At 47.6% G+C, this 18,250-nt stretch overlaps 1 protein-coding gene across 1 annotated transcript in view; it reads left to right on the top strand.

The window, feature by feature from the left end:
- Positions 1 to 18,250, top strand: part of grin2bb (glutamate receptor, ionotropic, N-methyl D-aspartate 2B, genome duplicate b) — a 93,338-nt gene that overhangs the window by 55,541 nt on the left and 19,547 nt on the right. Inside the window, exons 5-9 of the mRNA XM_056280063.1 lie at positions 7,035 to 7,149; positions 7,410 to 7,618; positions 9,797 to 9,968; positions 11,592 to 11,745; positions 16,772 to 16,897. Coding sequence (XP_056136038.1) covers positions 7,035 to 7,149; positions 7,410 to 7,618; positions 9,797 to 9,968; positions 11,592 to 11,745; positions 16,772 to 16,897 — 776 coding nt within the window. The remainder of the gene's footprint in view (positions 1 to 7,034; positions 7,150 to 7,409; positions 7,619 to 9,796; positions 9,969 to 11,591; positions 11,746 to 16,771; positions 16,898 to 18,250) is intronic.

The following is an 18,250-nucleotide window of genomic DNA, read 5'->3' on the forward strand; positions in this document are numbered from 1 at the left end:
GTGCTCGCGCAGCAGCGGCGGCGGCGGCGGCCTGTTCTCTGAAAAGCTCTTTCACTTGGCTAAAGTTGAATGAGAAAGCCGTGTTTCTTTCTTTCTTTATCTCCCTCCTCCTCCCTCCCTCCTCCCCCCGCCTCTATCCTTCTCCAACATCATTTTTACAACCGACGGCCAGCACCTCCATTTTTTTTTTACTCTTTACCTCTTTAACGAGTTAGTTTTCTCAGTGCAAATGCACTCATTCTGCCCTCCCTCTCTCTCTCTCTCATTAGTTCTCTCTCTCTCGCCTCCATATTCACCTCTCTCGTATCTCTCTATGTCTTTCTACTACACATCTCACCCCCCCACCACCAAAATCCCACTTAAATTACAACCCGTTTCATGTTTTCACTCATTTCAATGCCCATCCAGTAGTACAATCTCTCTTACTTTTGATTTCTTTCTTTTTTTTTGGGGGGGGGGGGATTTTTCACCCTTTTTCTCCCCAATTGTGACCAGCCAATTACCCCACTCTTCCAAGCCATCCCGGTCACTGCTCCACCCCCTCTGCCGATCCGGGGAGGGCTGCAGACTACCACATGCCTCCTCCAATACATGTGGAGTCGCCAGCCACTTCTTTTCACCTGACAGTGAGGAGTTTCACCAGGGGGATGTAGGCGCCCCGACTGACCAGAGGAGGTGCTAGTGCAGCAACCAGGACAGATACCCACATCTGGCTTCCCACCTGCAGACACGGCCAATTGTGTCCGTAGGGATGCCCGATCAAGCCGGAGGCAACACGGGGATTCGAACAGGCGATCCCCGTGTTGGTAGGCAATGGAACAGACCACCACGCCACCCGGATGCCCGATTTATATCTTTTTCTCAACTTTCTCTACAAATCCGTCTCTTAGTCGGTGTCCATATTCTCTTCCCTGACCCCGTTCCTGTCTCGGAGGTATAAGAAAGGATGGGTCAGCGTTTATGGACTCGACATATTATCCATATTGAGCATGAATTCGCTTTCTTGTCTCATTTAACTCGTTCACGTCTGAGTCCACCTTATTCATGACTAATTTATGCGAGGGACATCAAATTCCCATTGAAAGAAGCCGATCAATATCTCATATAGCCTTTTACTCCATGGACCGGTGACTCGGTTGGATCAATGCACACTGGTAAACATCTGCTGGACGTGCTGTGCGCTGTGTTTTCTGCACATCATGTGTGAATTCTTGTATTGTTTTATGACTTTATTGACCTTTTCGTTATCGCAGTGTTTTGTGGGTTATGTGGATCAATTTTTGGACGATTAATGCAACTCTGATTTCACTGTTATTGACTGGGTTAAATAAGGATCAGATGAAGTCTGTCTGGATTTATATCAGTCATCCAGGTAGAAAGACCTGGATGTTGTAGCCGTTGTTCCAGTTGTGTGTTTTTTCAAGTGTACCCTTGACATTAGATTTGACCATGCTTTAGTTCCCAAACTAAATGAGACATCGAAGAAAAATTCCACTGAAGCAAACTGAGTTATTGTTTTTCCCCCCTTTTCTCCCCAATTGTACCCGTCCAATTACCCCACTCTTCAAAGTCGTCCCGGTCGCTGCTCCACCCCCTCTGCCGATCCGGGGAGGGCTGCAGACCACCACATGCCTCCTCTGATACATGTGGAGTCGCCAGCCGCTTCTTTTCACCTGACAGTGAGGAGTTTCACCAGGGGGATGTAGGGCGTGGGAGGATCACGCTATTCCCCCCAGTTCCCCCTCCCCTCCGAACAAGCGCCCCGACTGACCAGAGGAGGCACTAGTGCAGCGACCAGGACACATACCCACATCCGGCTTCCCACCCACAGACACGGCCAATTGTGTCTGTAGGGGCGCCCGACCAAGCCGGAGGTAACACGGGGATTCAAACCTGTGATCACTGTGTTGGTAGGCAACAGAATAGACCACCATGCCACCCAGACTTGATATAGATATTTTGATGGCCAGAATTTATTTTATGTATGTATGTATGTATTTATTTTACTACTTTATTGATCCCCATGAGGAGATTCTTCCTCTGCATTGAAGCCATCCTAGCTGTGTAGCTAGGAGCAGCGGGCAACCGCCGTGCAGCGCCCGGGGACCAGATCCACTTCGTCTTGCCATGCCTCCCTCGGTCAGGGGCACAGACAGGAGTATTAACCCCAGCACGCATGTCTTTTTGATGGTGGGGGAAACCGGAGCACCCGGAGAAAACCCACCGCAGACACGGAGGAGAACATGCAAACTCCACACAGAAAGGACCTGGGACGACCCCGGGGTTCGAACCTAGGACCTTCTTGCTGTGAGGCCACTAACCACTGCACCACCGTGTACTTAACCTCCTATAATACGGCGGAAAAACTTAACGAACCAAACGAACACAGTCACGGATTACATTTGCTCAGTAATTAAATGAACTTTGACACGTTCACTTATGTATGCACACAGTCGATTCTGTACCACGCCCTTAGTCGTGTGCATCTTTCTATCCTTCCAAACGCCCTGGTGGAGAACTTGTGGCCGCTGTTGGGCTCCGTTTGAAGATGAAAGAATTAACGCAAGTCTGGCGAGTCATCTCACATGGCTCAGAAGTACATTTCAAGAGATTTGGGCTAAAGGAAGGAAGAAGAAGAAAAAAAAAAGAGGGATTGTGTCCATGGCACTGATGAGTCAGTGTCTTGGTAACTCGTGGATTCTCTCCACAGCCCGTTATTAGCGGGGAGCAGTTGGTGGGAGAGGCGTGCGCCAGCGGCTGCATATGGCTGTGGTGAAGCTGCGTGAGCTTCTGTTAGTTGCTCATCCCTGTTGCTTTTTGGGGTTTTTCTTTCCTCTTTTTTTTTTTCTTTTCCCTCCAGCGGAGTCGGGGGAGGGGGGTGCTGACATGGGGAAGGGATCAAACGGCACATAAAAGCGACATCAATACTGCAGGGCTTGAAAATGATAAACGTGGCGGCATATCCGGGCGTGCGTTCACGGCACACGTGGTGCCGTCTACCTACCGAGAGTGGCGTTTGGGTGGGTTGTCTTGATTTGTGCTGGGATAGAGCCAAGCACCTGTACTCCAGCGGTAGGAGGATGGAAGAGGAAAGACTCGTCAGTACATGAGAGACAGAACGAGCAGAGTGGGTAAATGGCCGGGCTTATTCGGAGCGATGCCACCGTCTCCCTTTCCTTCTCTGTCTCCCTTTCCTTCTCTGTCTCCGTCTCTCTTGTGTCTCGCTCTCTCTGACTTCCTCGTTCTTCGTTTCTTCTCCATCTCTCCGTCTCTTTCTGTCTGTCTGTCTCTCTCTCTCTCTTTCATCCACACTCTCCTGGGTGAGATTACTGTTCCCATGGCAACACAGCACATTGCCTGAAAATTGCTGTGGTAGTGGGTGCCATGGCAACACGTTACATCATATATATATCAGCGGTAAGGGGGCACCCCTGTCCTTGGTTTTTGTTTATGCTTACACATGTTATCCAATTATACGACACGGACGCACAGTAGGCCTCACATCTGACCTCGTCCCATGGGTCATGCGGGCGCAGAGCTGCAACAAGTTAATGCGTCCCCCCCCCCCCACAGGTCTCCTCGGTTACCTATTGAAGATGAGATTACGCGAGGGGCGGCTAATCCCATGTCACACGCGCATTACAGCATTTTAATGTGTTATCCAGCCGGTGTGCTGTGAAAGGCATTACAGTCAGATCACTTGTGGCTAAATTTTACCAACTCGGTCTAAACAGGTTAAATACACAATCGACGGCCATTTGTACATTGCTGCAATGTGGAATGGTGTAGCGTGAGCCTTTAGTGTCGCATTTGGATGGTCTTTCCTATTCTTCACTCATCTGGAGGGAGTTAGTAGCACTTAATGTAAAAGGCTGTTTATTTATGGTGCTTAGAAGCAAAGGCATGCATGCACATACACGTGCACGATCACACACATACGCACAAGTGCACTGTACGTTACACTCTGCATTTAGACAGGCTATTTATTACTCCGATTTTTTATCCCACATTGCTCGAGTTTATGGTCTTTTTTTTTTTCCTTATGATATCTTTATTGGAGGGACATGGTAGCACTTGAATATACGAGGCACTTATTTGCACCACAAATAAACATGCATGCACGTGCACAATCTCATGCACGCATGCACACACACACACACACGGGTACACGCGGGCGCATACCGTCGGCTACACCTTACATTTAGACCGGCTATTTATTTCTCCAATGGATTGTTTCAAAGGCAGAGTGTCTCCATGGTGATGGCAGCCCACAGAAACTGTGAGGAAGAGCGAGGGAAGGAGGTGGCGGAGAGGGAAAGAGGGAGATGATTCCAGCTTATCTGACTGTGCCGTTAACTTGTTGACACAAATATGTGCTGATATGTATTCACGCAGCCACTTATTACACTACCCCCCCAGACCCCCCCCCGGACCCCTCCTTCTCTCTCTCCGACTTTGCTGCCTGTATCTCTCTGCCTTTTGCTCCCCTCACCCACCTCTCTCTCTCACTCCGCCTTTATAGATTCCCCCTTTCTGTCTCAGTGGGCATAGCTTTGCCAAGCCTCAAACTGGGTCATCATGGCTCCTACCTTTACAACACTGAGATAATTGGGGTTAAGGAGGAGAGTGTAAAAGGTGCCTTGGGTTGGAGCATCCTTGTTGCTCACCCTTGAATTCCTGTCTCATAAGATCATAACTGAATTAGGTTTGATCTTGGTGTCCTGCTATCATGTGACCGCTCTTAACTTCGTTGCGGCTGTCTCATTTACTTAAATTATTTTGGAAAATATGATGTTTAAACCAGCAACAGAAGCCTCTGGTCAGATGTTCTGCCTGTTGGGCACGGCAGCCTCCAGGCTTTTTTTTTTTTTTTTTGCTTAAGAAGATGTTAACAAATTAAAGGAGATGTTAACAAATAACACTGTTAGTATTAAATAGCGCCAAGAGGACCGAGCATGCATGCTGTGTGGTTTAAACATGTTTCAGCCACATGCGATAGTGCTGTAGACCAGCGTTTCCCAACCCAGTCCTCAAGGACCCCCTATCCTGCAGGTTGTCATTGTAACCCTGCATAGGTAGCCCTGCTTGTACTTACTCAACCAATCATCTCGCAGCACTTAATTATGCAAGGTGTGCAACGTCTGACATAATTCATTGCTGATTGGTTGAATAACTACAAACAGGTACCTATTCAGGGTTGCAAAGAAAATCTGCAGGATAGGGGGTCCTTGAGGCCTGGGTTGGGAAACACTGCTGTAGACATATAGAGATGTTTAGAAAGAAGGACCCATACATTTTAGTGCGGGGTTTCTCACTAAACCCTTTGCTTTAGCCAGTTAGTAAGGTGGCTTCTTGCAGAGGAGAAATGGCTTGGAACGTAAAGCTACAACCCTGAAGATTTATTTTCAGACCTATCAAATCTTGTGATACTTTATATCGCCGCAAACTTAAAGCAGTAGCAAATCAAGAAATATCTGAATCGTGAGCACTTTTGTAGTTTCTCATTTTAGCAGATATTCCCCCCCTTTTTCCGCAATTGTACTTGGCCACTCTTCCGAGCCATCCTGGTTGCTGCTCCACCCCCTCTGCCGATCCGGGGAGGGCTGCCGACTACCACGTGCCTCCTCCGATACATGTGGAGTCGCCAGCTGCTTCTTTTCACCTGACAGTGAGGAGTTTCACCAGGATCACGCTATTCCCCCCAGTTCCCCCTCCCCCCCGAACAGGTGCCCCGACTGGCCAGAGGTGGTGCTAGTGCAGGAGCCAGGACACATACCCACATCCGGCTTCCCACCCGCAGACACGGCCAGTTGTGTCTGTAGGGACGCCCGACCAAGGCAGAGGTAATGTGGGGATTGGAAACGGCGATCCCTGTGTTGGTAGGCAACGGAATAGACCGCCACGCTACCCAGATGCCCTAGTTTCTCATTTTAAGTTACCGTCAACAAGCATATTCCCAGCAAGTTGAAATGGTACATGGTGTTTTATGTCTTCACTAAAGCAGCCAAATGCAGGAATAAAAAGGCGGGTAGCAACGAGTGTGATGAAGAAGAAAAGTTGTTGTGGCCAGCAAGCAGATCTGGCAGAACAAGCTCGTAAAAGACCTCTACCGGCCGATAGTATAACATCGGTACCTAAATCTCAGGTCCAAGTCTGGTGAACAATGACGTGAGTGTTTTATTTGGGCTAATGTATTGTTTTATCAGTTATTATTAACCGGATGCTTGTCCCCGTTTCTCTCTTCCTCAGGAAAGGCTTAGGGGTCATTTACTTGAAACTTACTCTTAGCCTTTACTTCCTTGTCAGTGGTGACAATAATGTGTCCATTTCCAAAAAAATCTTGCCCAAACGGAGGTTTATGTATCCTCTTTTATGGTTTCGGAGTTTCACCTACATTATAGATGCAGTATTGTAGCTCATCGAGTCAAACACTTTTCTGTGTCGGGCCTTTAGGGATGAAGTTGCATGCGACTTCAGGACTTACACACCTCCATACTCAGGAAACAGGCAGGCAACATCACTGCAGACCCATCACACCCTGGTCACAACCTGTTCCGCCTCCTCCCCTCTGGCAGGCGCTACAGAGCACTGTACCCCAAGGCAACCAGATATAAAAACAGTTTCTTTCCGCGGGCTGTCATTCAAGTGAACGCTTAACACTGTCCATAAATCCAGCCATTGTGTATATACTGTACTGGACATTGTACATATACTGGTATGCTGTGTCATGTCCATCCACCTCAGGCATGTGTGTAAGTAACCTGCTAACATCTATTTCAGCATCTCTGATATATTCTCTGCACCACTGCATCTTATTACCTCTTATCTCACCTGTATAAGTCAATCCTTGTGTATATATATCTGAAGATTGTTGTGTTGTGGTGTTATTATTCTATGTGAAGTACACCGAGAGAGCCACAAAACCGGAGTCAAATTCCATGTATGTGCAAACCTACATGGCCAGTAAACATGATTCTGGTTCTGATTGTTTGGCGAGGTTTACACCTTCTAACGCTCCCATTTCTCATTGGTAGGTACGTCATGAATGTGACGTTTGAGGGCCGTAACTTGTCCTTCAGCGAGGATGGCTACCAGATGTACCCCAAACTGGTTATCATTCTGCTGGACAAGGAGGGAAGATGGGACAGGGTGAATATCTGCTCTCCGTTCTTCTCTTCTCTTCTCTTCTCTTCTCTTCTCTTCTCTTCTCTTCTCTTCTCTTCTCTTCTCTTCTCTTCTCTTCCACCCTTTCTCTGATCTCACATACCTCCTGTCTTCTCTCTTTCAGTCTCTCTCTTTTTACCCTGATCTCTCCCTAAAATGTTTTCCCGTGGATGTGTTTAAGTACCTGTTGGCCTGTGTGTCACGCAGCCCTCCTTCTCACACACTCACACACTGCTGCTCCACAGGTGGGCAAGTGGGAGAGGGGCTCGCTGACGATGAGGTACCACGTGTGGCCGCGGTTCGAGCTGTACTCGGGGGCGGAGGAACGGGAGGACGACCACCTTTCCATCGTCACGCTGGAGGAGGCGCCGTTTGTCATCGTGGAGGACGTGGACCCGCTCAGCGGAACCTGCATGAGGAACACCGTGCCTTGCCGCAAGCAGCTCAAACTTATGTGAGATTATCTGGCTGGATTTTGACCAGCAAAGACAATGGGAAGTTTTTGATTTTTAATTTTTTTGACTTAAAGGGTACGTTAACTTTTTTGAACCCTTATCTTGTTAAAACATTGTAGGGCATCATTTAGAAATGTAGAAACAGTTACCTCCGGCTTGGTCGGGCGTCTCTACAGACACAATTGGCCGTGACTGCAGGTGGGAAGCCGGATGTGGGTACGTGTCCTGGTCGCTGCACTAGTGCCTCCTCTGGCCGGTTGGAGCGCCTGTTCAGGGGGAAGGGGGAACTGGGGGCGACTCCACATGTATCGGAGGAGGCATGTGGTAGTCTGCAACCCTCCTCGGATTGGCAGAGGGGGTGGAGCAGCGACCGGGTCGGCTCGGGAAAATAGGGGTAATTGGCTGGATACAACTGGGGGGAAAAGGGGGGGGGGAATCTCCCCCCCCCCCAAAAAAAAAGAAATGTAGAAGCATCCCTTTAGTGATGGAAACATCACTTTGCTAAATGTTTTTGCTGGGCTTCAACGCAGTCCAACAGGGCAAATGTTTAAGCCCTCAAGAACCAGGACATATCTAACATGACATATAACATAATATGTCTTATTGAAATAATAGTCACAAACAATGCTCTCTGTCAAGTTAAAATGACTTTATTTTGCATTTCTGCAACTAACATCTTCATGGTTGCATTGCTTCGCCGTTAGCTTTAGCTAACGTGCAGCTATTTACAGACGAGTCGGATATATCGCGTCAACTGCAAAACCAGTTCAAAATTAAATAAGATTTCACATTATCCAAAATAAATATTTTCCAAAATAATGCTTGTTGAAGGCTTGAACAATTGCCTCATTTGACTGTGGCGAAGCCCAGCCAGAAGATCCAGCAGAGCAGTGAGTTTCTTGACACCGAAGCCACCAGTGAAGTTCTTGTCTGTGCGATTCCAAATGATGCCCGGCGAGGTATTAATGAGGTCCGGGTTCGAAAAGAAAAAGTGAACCTGTCCTTTAAAGTCATCAAGTTGGGTCGCAATCAGTGTTCTGTAATGTACTGGATCTCTGAACGCTGAAGAGCCCAAGCTTCTTCAAACAGAGCACATTTTCTCATCTCCCTGAGTAGAGGAAGCACGTATTGATCCATGTGCCAATATCGCCGCAATGTTTTAAATTATTGAACTTTTCTCTTGCTGCATGTAGCCTTTAGCCTGTTTCTGCAGACTCGTGTATACTGCAAATTCACCGACCGCCACTAAATGTAGTTTGTTCAAATGAAAGGCAAAGGCTCTGCAAGTGGAGAACCTGAGCTCCACTTGCAGATCAACTGTGTAGGACACTTTGACATGCAAATTCCCTGTGCCGTATGCCAAGCCTGCCCACAGCACAGGTTAAGGGGGGAAAAAAAGACATTCAGGAAATTTGCTCATGTTTATGGAGAACTCGTCTCACCCATGAATTATTTTGCTCCTTTCTGCGATTTTGCTCTTCCGTTCCTCCTCTGCTTTTTGTCTTAGTGACTCCCTCATTTCTTCCACGCCCATATTGTCGAGCAATGTTTCCCCTCCTGTTGGTGGTATTATATACATATACATTGGTATGTATGTATACTATGTATGAATATAATTTTTGTGATTTCATCAATGTATATATTTCATCTCCTCATGATCTCTGTGTGTTTGCTTGCTGGATTGCTCTTTTCACCTCTGTTCCCATTTTCCTTCTCCTTTGTTGTGACACTGACCCTCTTGCCATCCACGCCACCTTGGCCCGTAGTAATGAATTGTCCTCATCACCCTGTTTGTCTCTCACTGGCCTTGGCCTTCCTGGATTCTCCCGAGGGTGACCTACATACATTGACTGGTTTTTCACCCTGCTCTCTTTCCGATTCTCTCTTGCTCTCGCTCTCTCTTTCTCTCTCCCTTCGGGTCTCTAACCTCACAGCTGATTTACCAACTTTTACCTCCTCTCTGATTTCCTCGAGGCTGTTTTCTGTTCCCCCCTCTCAATCCTATTTCAATTGTTCCCCTCTTGATCCACTCGCTTCATGTCCTCAAGCTTCAATAGATGCTGACCTCATGTTGTGAAAATTGTTCTTCTGTTTTCTCATCTTTGCCCATCATTGCCATCCCCCCCGACCAAACCAATAACCCCTACCCTCCACCCTCAACCACCCCGTTCCTCCAGCAATCAGACGGGCGACTCCGGGATTTACATTAAGCGCTGCTGTAAGGGCTTTTGCATCGACATCCTGAAGAAGATCGCCAAGTCAGTCAAGTTCACCTACGACCTCTACCTTGTCACCAACGGCAAGCACGGCAAGAAGATCAATGGGACGTGGAACGGCATGGTGGGCGAGGTGAGGAGTTTCTCCCCTCTCTCTCTCTCCCCCTCTTTCTCTTTCTGTGTGTGTGTCTCTCTCCCTCTCTCTAACTCTACTTCCCCTCATTATGGCCTGAGGGAGAGCTGTGATCCGCTCATTTCAGCTCCTCAAAACAGGGCAGTAGTGAGATGGCTCCTAATCAGAGATGGGAAGAAAGAGAAAGCGAGAGAGCAGAAGAGAGAGAGAGAGAGGGCGAGGACTCGGGTGAGCGAGGGCTGCCTGAGGGAAAGACCCACTTCTCTCCTGCACACAAACTGTGTTACACACTACAAAAACAGCACAATGCAACCATTACAAATCGATGTGATGTCTAACTTAATTGATTGTGGCGCAGAACGAGCGACTTAATCTCCACCATACGCGACCATAGCCAGGTTAAGACGTGCGCTGCTATGTGAACTCGTCTTAACTGAAATGCAGACACTACGTTGCGTTGTAAAAATTACTAGGGAAACATGTTAGTGGAAGGCAAGCCTAAGTAAATGCACAATAAATGCATGCATGGCTGCATAAATGTACCTATATACCCAAGCATGCGGCTAATGATTTAATTTGGATTTGGATAGGGTTACAGATAAAGGAGTCCAGATAGCGAGGAACAGAGGAAGGGGGGAGGGAAAGCAGTAACATATGAACAACTGGCACATAAAAAGACAGCATTTAGAAATCCTGCTCACTGGCATATTTATCGCCTATTAACAGTTTTTTTGGGCGCCACTTTTAGACATCGCCGAAGGCCACAGTTTTTTGAGGCTAAATATACCTATGCATATTCACAGAGTGACGTAGAGGGAAAGGAGAAGGAACAGGCGGTTAACAGACCTTGCATGAGATGCAGCTACAGTAGCGTAGTAACCTTTTTCTTTTTTTTTAGGTACTTTCCCTGCTTCCTCTTGTTTCCTCTCATCCCCAAGAGCTTTTTCATGTCCATGTGTCATGAATGAGTCATGAATTTGTAGTTCTTGATTTCTGTTGAACCTTTTGTACCGGCATCATATTAATGTAGTCGTTTACAAGATGGTTGTGAGACCAGCTATGTTGTATGGTTTGGAGACAGCAGCCCTGATGAAAAGACAGGAGGTGGAGCTGGAGGTGGCAGAGTTGAAGATGCTAAGATTTTCACTGGCACTTATGAAGAAGGACAGGATTAGGAACGAGTATATTAGAGGGACCGCTCAGGTTGGACCGTTTGGCGACAAAGCAAGAGAGCCAAGATTGAGATGGCTTGGACATGTGTGGAGGAGAGATGCTGGGTATATTGGGAGAAGGATGCTGAATATGGAGCTGCCATGGGAAGAGGAAAAGAGGAAGGCCAAAGAGGAGGTTTATGGATGTGATGAGGGAGGACATGCAGGTGGTTGGTGTGAGTGACAGAGGAAGATGCAGAGGACAGGAAGAGATGGAAACGGATGATCCGCTGTGGCGACCCCTAACGGGAGCAGATGAAAGTAGCAGTAGATCATATTAATGTAGTCATTTGGCTGTGCCTCCCTTCTGGTGATCTTCTGTTTGTCGCTTTCTCTCTCTGCCTTTTTTGTCTATCTGTCCGTCCATCCATTTGTGTCTGTCTCTTTTTCTCTTTCTGCTGTTGATCCACAGGTGGTGTTGAAGAATGCCCACATGGCGGTGGGTTCCCTCACCATCAACGAGGAGCGGTCCGAGGTCATTGACTTTTCGGTGCCCTTCATCGAGACCGGGATCAGCGTCATGGTCTCCCGTAGCAACGGGACAGTTTCCCCCTCCGCCTTCCTCGGTGAGAGGAAGCACACCTTGTGCATTTGGCCAATGTACAAGACTGTGGTACATCAGCCAAATGCATGCGGTACACAACTCCTACACAGGTGGATGAAACCATGATTGAATGTGTAAACAGTTGCACGCACACTTACTTAATGTCCTCAAAATGAACGGAGACGAACTTTCAAAAGGTTATATCTTCCCTTCTGCGCACTACTTAAGACACAGCAGCATCTGGGCCTGGTTTTTAATGCATCTTTTCGTGATAAGTCTGCTTTTATTCAGCAGCATTCAGGGGAACTTAATTCTTCAACCGAGGAGGTAACAGTAAGTTTTACATCTGGGGGAAAAAAAAGAAACCGCGCGCAAAAAGTTTCATGTACAAGCGCAATTGAACACTCGCACACAACACACATTTCGAAAGAGAATCTGTGCTGAAAAATAAGCGGAAGCCTCCAGAAGCATTGATCTTAATGTGCTCGCCATTGTTAGCAGCTCTCAAGTTGCTTCTTAGAAATGTTCCATCCTGATAAGTAAGGAGGGAGAGAGAGAACGAGGGGGGGGGGGTGGCATTTAGGTGTGGATCGATATCAAAACCCACAATGCAGCATTTAGAGAAGAGCAACTGTTCTTGCCAAGTGCGAGCAAAGAAGCTCTCCAGGCATTGCATAAACACATTCTGTTAAGAACAACCCACAATCTACATCAACAGAACGCACAAAAAAATACATTAAACTGACACACAAGAGACAAACATGGCAATGACAGAAGTACAGTAGGCATGTGGGTGAAAATAGAGACTTTGCATAGATCATCTTCAGTTAGATGTTAGGATCCACTCTCGACGAATGCTAAGTGGCGTGGTTTAATTCAAGGTTTAACAACATCTGCTCTGTGAGCATTGTGTTGTCACAGTGTTGTTGTGTGTGACTGATCAGATAATGTGTGGATGCAAGGACGTGGCAGAACGGGGATCGATTTTTACACCCTCGTGAGCACATATGTGCATTAAGGCCCACCTTCCTGTGGAGTATATTCAGTAGTCTACCATGGGGTTTACCAGTCAGTGCCTTCAGTAACAAATTGCACCCCCCCACACACACACACACACACATATATTTCTCATATGGGTGCCGATACAAAATACACTATCAAGGACTATATACACTACTGGATCAACACCAGCACCGCGGTTCTTCAACAACTACAACATGCACGCACACTACTGTGCACTATAGCAGGTACTGCAGTATCACAATCAGATCTTCCTTTGTGTCACTCAGCAACCAGATTGCACACGTGCACACCGCATGGCACAAAAACAGCTAGAAGAGGGCACTCAGGAGAGTGGAGATCCCCACCAGGTGTATGTATCTCTCTGGTGCTTGGACTTGACAACAAACCACCCTTTTTTTTGCCTACCAGGAGAAGGGGCCCATGTTAAAAGACTTCAGATGTGTTAATCTGTCATGGAATTCATGATATACAACGAAGGCGTATGACTTTTCATGCTGAAGTAATAAAACAATGGTAAGAAAACACAAGAAATGTTTTATTATGGCTACTGAGATGATTTCCAGCCTTGACTGTGATTAATTCTACTCTTGAAATTGTAAAATTGTATTTTCATAGTGGATCCCCCCCCCCCCTTTTTACCTCCCAATCGTATCCGGCCAATTACCCCGCTCTTCTGAGCAGTCCCAGTCGCTGCTCCACCCCCTCTGCTGATCCGGGGAAGGCTCTAGACTACCACATGCCTCCTCCGATACATGTGGAGTCGCCAGCTGATTCTTTTCACCTGACAGTGAGGAGTTTTGCCAGGGGGACATAGCACGTGGGAGGATCACGCTATTCCCCCCCAGCTCCCCCTCCCCCCTGAACAGGCACCCTGACCGACCAGAGCAGGCGCTAGTGCAGCAACCAGGACACATACCCACAGCCGGCTCCCCACCTGCAGACACGGCCAATTGTGTCCGTCAGGACGCCCGACTAAGCCGGAATTAACACGAGGATTCGAACCACCGATCCCTGTGTTGGTAGGCAATGGAATAGACCACTATGCTACCCAGACACCCTATAGTGGAGTTTTAACATTGGAGTCTATGGCACTTCTGTGTCTAATCCCCTCATGGTGTCAATTAAACAAACATGGCGGCAAGGTGAATAAAGCGAATTATTTTTGGATCATCCAGTTTTCCTCCAGTTCTCCTGTGCTGAGATCAACAGTGAAGGATTTGCTGACTTGCAAAATTCGATCGATGTCTCGTTTACTTTCAACACTCACACCCAAATACATAATGGACACTGTCGTTGCAACATGATCCAGAAAGGGCCAGTGTGGGTGCAGGTCTTTGTTCCAACCAAGCAGTTACACACCTGAGTGTACAAATCAAGGTCCTTAGCAAAGGCTGTTGGTTGACTAATAGAATCAGGTGTGTAACTGCTTGGTTGGAACAAAGACCTGCACCCACACCGGCCCTTTCTGGATCATGTTGCTCATTGCTGAACCGTGTGCATGCGTACAGCGACAGAGCAGCATTGGTTGAGCAAGCTGGAGAGAGAATGAAGAGAATCAGGGACAATTTATTGTAATTTCTTTTATGTACTTGCATACCAAAAAGAAACGAAATTCCGTTTCCCCCAGCCCACAGCACTGCGACACAAAAAACAAAAACATACATCCAAAATTTCCCAAAAACGACACCACCAAAAACGTACAAAAAGAGCAAGAACATCCATCCATTATCCAAACCACTTATCCTTCTTGCATGGTCGCGGGGATGATGGAGCCTATCCCAGAGAGAACACCGCAAAAAAACCCCACAAACAGTTAACAACACAGTCCACTCAGAGCAACACAGTCCAGAAATTCCACTGTCCATAGAATGAACTCCAGCCAGCATGACTGTCAGAACTGCCAGTCTGCATGGCTAGCAGTTAGCTTAGCCTGCCCCACTTCCGTGTCCTGTCAGACTGCCCTTTGTGTTTCCTCCTCGGGCGCAGCTCCAGCAGGGCTGTGGTCCCTGGGCCCACTGGACGCAGCAGACCAGGCTTCCCCAGCCAATCCAATGCCAGCTCTCCCAGCCAGACACCTTCGACACACCTCCCCGCCCTCCACATGACAACACTAAAACACAGTCAACGCTAGGCGAGGCCGCCACCAGACCGCCCTCGACATTATCGGAACTGCCGGTCTGCATGGCTAGCAGTTAGCTTAGCCTGCCCCGCTTCCGCGTCCTTTCAGACCGCCCTCGGTGTTTCCTGTTCGGGCATAGCTCTGGTCAGGGCCAAAGGAAGAAGGAGCGGCTATAACGAGAACAAATGTGTTCTGATGGTTTTTAATCACTGCAACCACGAGAGGTTCTTGATCATACAGTCATAACTGTACATAAAACATCTTAGGCTGATTGGTCCATTAGTTTGTGAAATCAGCCGAGGACAGACACATGTACGTACGCAGCCAAATGCATAATCCCATTATAAACGCAGGCTACCACCTGACAGAGATAACAGACAAGTTTCCACAGTTGATGTAGTGCTCACCAGTCACTCGTGCAACTTCAAAAAATTCAATGAAGTATAGCATCAATATTATCAGTGCACCACCTTCAATTCAGTAAGAAAAATGTACCCACCAACCTGGAGTTGAAGTTCCACCTCACTTGAGGGACGTGGCAGCCTTCTCTCACAAAATTAATCCAGTAATTTATTCTGTTTGGGAGAACGTGTAAAAATGCAGACAGTCCTCCCAGATTTGCAAAAATAATAATAAAAAAAACATGAATTACATTGGCCACAAGATCGTGTGAATGCAGTGGCCATTGTGCTTAGTTCGCTTACAACCCGCCAAGGGCTCAAGGTCAGTGTTGATGACGACACCTGGGCTAGCACAGACGCATCACAGGGCCCCGGGGCGTTCTGTCACTACAGATCAAAATCTGATTGGCTAATGATACGGTCACTCAAAGTTGTGGTTTGCCGCTTTGGGCCTCAACGAAAGGCTAGCAATACAAACTAGTGCTGGTCCAAGGAGCCGTGGTGTGTTTAGATGACGTAGGGAATCCCTGCTCAGCCCCACGAGAAAGCAAGTCATTGAATTCAGACACATTTCAGGCACACTTCAACATAAATATGAACAACGAATTATGATTTCAGTTTTGACAGGGCCAGCAGAGAAGGTGCTGATGGCCCTGACAGCCCATATATTACACACAACATCTCAAACCATGCTCACTAAACAGAAAAACACACACATAGACACATCTGAGCACAAAGACAGAAGAAGGCACAAATGAAAATGCTCTCTCTCTCTCTCTCTCTCTCTGTCTCTGTCTCTGTCTCTCTCTCTCTCTGTCTCTCTCTCTGTCTCTCTCTCTCTCTCTCTCTCTCTCTCTCTCTCTCTCTGTCTCTGTCTCTCTCTGTCTCTGTCTCTCTCTCTCTCTCTCTCTCTCTCTCTCTCTCTCTCTCTCTCTCTCTCTCTCTCTCTCTGTCTCTGTCTCTGTCTCTCTCTCTCTGTCTCTCTCTCTCTCTCTCTCTCTCTCTCTGTCTCTGTCTCTCTCTCTCTCTCTCTCTCTCTCTCTCTCTCTCTCTCTCTCTCTCTCTCTGTCTCTGTCTCTGTCTCTCTCTCTCTGTCTCTCTCTCTCTCTCTCTCTCTCTCTCTCTCTGTCTCTGTCTCTCTCTCTCTCTCTCTCTCTCTCTCTGTCTGTCTCTGTCTCTGTCTCTCTCTCTCTCTCTCTCTCTCTCTGTCTCTCTCTCTCTGTCTCTCTCTCTCTCTCTCTGTCTCTGTCTCTCTCTCTCTCTCTCTCTCTGTCTCTGTCTCTGTCTCTCTCTCTGTCTCTCTCTCTCTCTCTCTCTCCCTCTCTCTCTCTTGCTCTCTCACACACACACACACACAGAGTAGACATCATATCTGAATACAGATAAGCATGCTTCATGCTTTTAGATGGTGGGATGATTTGGTACCTTTAATGAGTGATGTCTTATGAACCTCTCCTGCTCTTTCTTCACACGACTGCCTTCCTTCTGCCTTCTCTGTCTTCCAGAGCCCTTCAGCGCCGACGTCTGGGTGATGATGTTTGTGATGCTGCTCATCGTGTCAGCTGTTGCGGTGTTTGTGTTTGAGTACTTTAGCCCTGTGGGCTACAATCGCTGTCTGGCGGACGGACGAGGTGAGAGGAACATAGACTGACACACACTTATGTATTCACACACAGGGTTGTGATGGAATACAAAGAAGAAGTGTCAGTATTCAGGCTACATTATGTTTCAAAACACCGGCATTAACATTACAGCTACTGTTTAAACTCCGAGAAGACTTAGAATACTGCCCTCATCGTCAGCTTCGGCGTTACGGGTGGGACGAGGTACGAGAAAATTGAGAACCGAAGGGAAGGAAGTTATCTTTTAATCGGTAGTCTTAGGCTGCAGTCTGCTACTCGGCTCATATAAAACACATGGAAACTAATTTTGCACACAACAGGCTTACTCTATTCACTGTAGTTTATTGCATTCGTGCACGTAGTGTGTCTGCACGCAGATCCAATGCGTAGCCTAGATTTGCACTTAGATCTGCACTTAGAGGACCAGATTGCACTCTGTTATAGTGTTTTTCTAGTTCATGCACAATAACAATGATAACAGTGGCGAGGTGAGAGCGACTGAAAAACCCCCCACGGTGAAACTATTGCCTCGGTGCCCACCCTGCTTCCAATTATAAGTGATGATACAATCTTTAAAAAAAAAAAAGCAACTATTTCCAAACCAGTGCATGCACATTTACTCCTACACAACACGCTGCTAGAGCGCCGCCGTAATTGACAGATGGTCAACACATACTGAGATAATGACCAGAAATTAGCCACAATATGACAGATAGTGTTCACAAAAAAGCACAGCTTTTTCCACGTGGGCCTTTTTTTGGGGGGGGGGGGGGTTCCCCCCCTTTTTTTCTCCCCGATTGTACCCAGCCAATTACCCCGCTCTTCCAAGCTGTCCCAGTTGCTGCTTCACCCCCTCTGCCGATCCGGGGAGGGCTGCAGACTACCACATGCCTCCTCCGATACATGTGGAGTCGCCAGCCGCTTCTTTTCACCTGACAGTGAGGAGTTTTGCCAGGGGGACATAGCGTGTGGGAGGCTAATGCTATCCCCCCCACGAACAGGCACCCCAATCGACCAGAGGAGGCGCTAGTGCAGCGACCAGGACACATACCCACATCAGGCTTCCCACCCGCAGACACAGCCAATTGTGTCTGTAGGGACACCCAACCAAGCCAGAGGTAACACAGGGATTCGAACCGCCGAGCCTCACGTTGGTAGGCAATGGAATAGACCGCCATGCCACCCAGACGCCCCCCCCCATGCGCCTTTTGAAGACGTATTGTAAAATGTAATCGAGTACATTACTGTTATTGAGTACTAAAATCGAATACGTTCCTGAGTACATTTACGACAGTGTGTTCAGTATTTAGGCGCTGAGTACTTTTTCAGCGTATTCTGTCCAACCCTCTCCACACACACACA

This window comes from Lampris incognitus, chromosome 5, assembly GCF_029633865.1.
Source record: "Lampris incognitus isolate fLamInc1 chromosome 5, fLamInc1.hap2, whole genome shotgun sequence".
Classification (NCBI taxonomy): domain Eukaryota; kingdom Metazoa; phylum Chordata; class Actinopteri; order Lampriformes; family Lampridae; genus Lampris; species Lampris incognitus.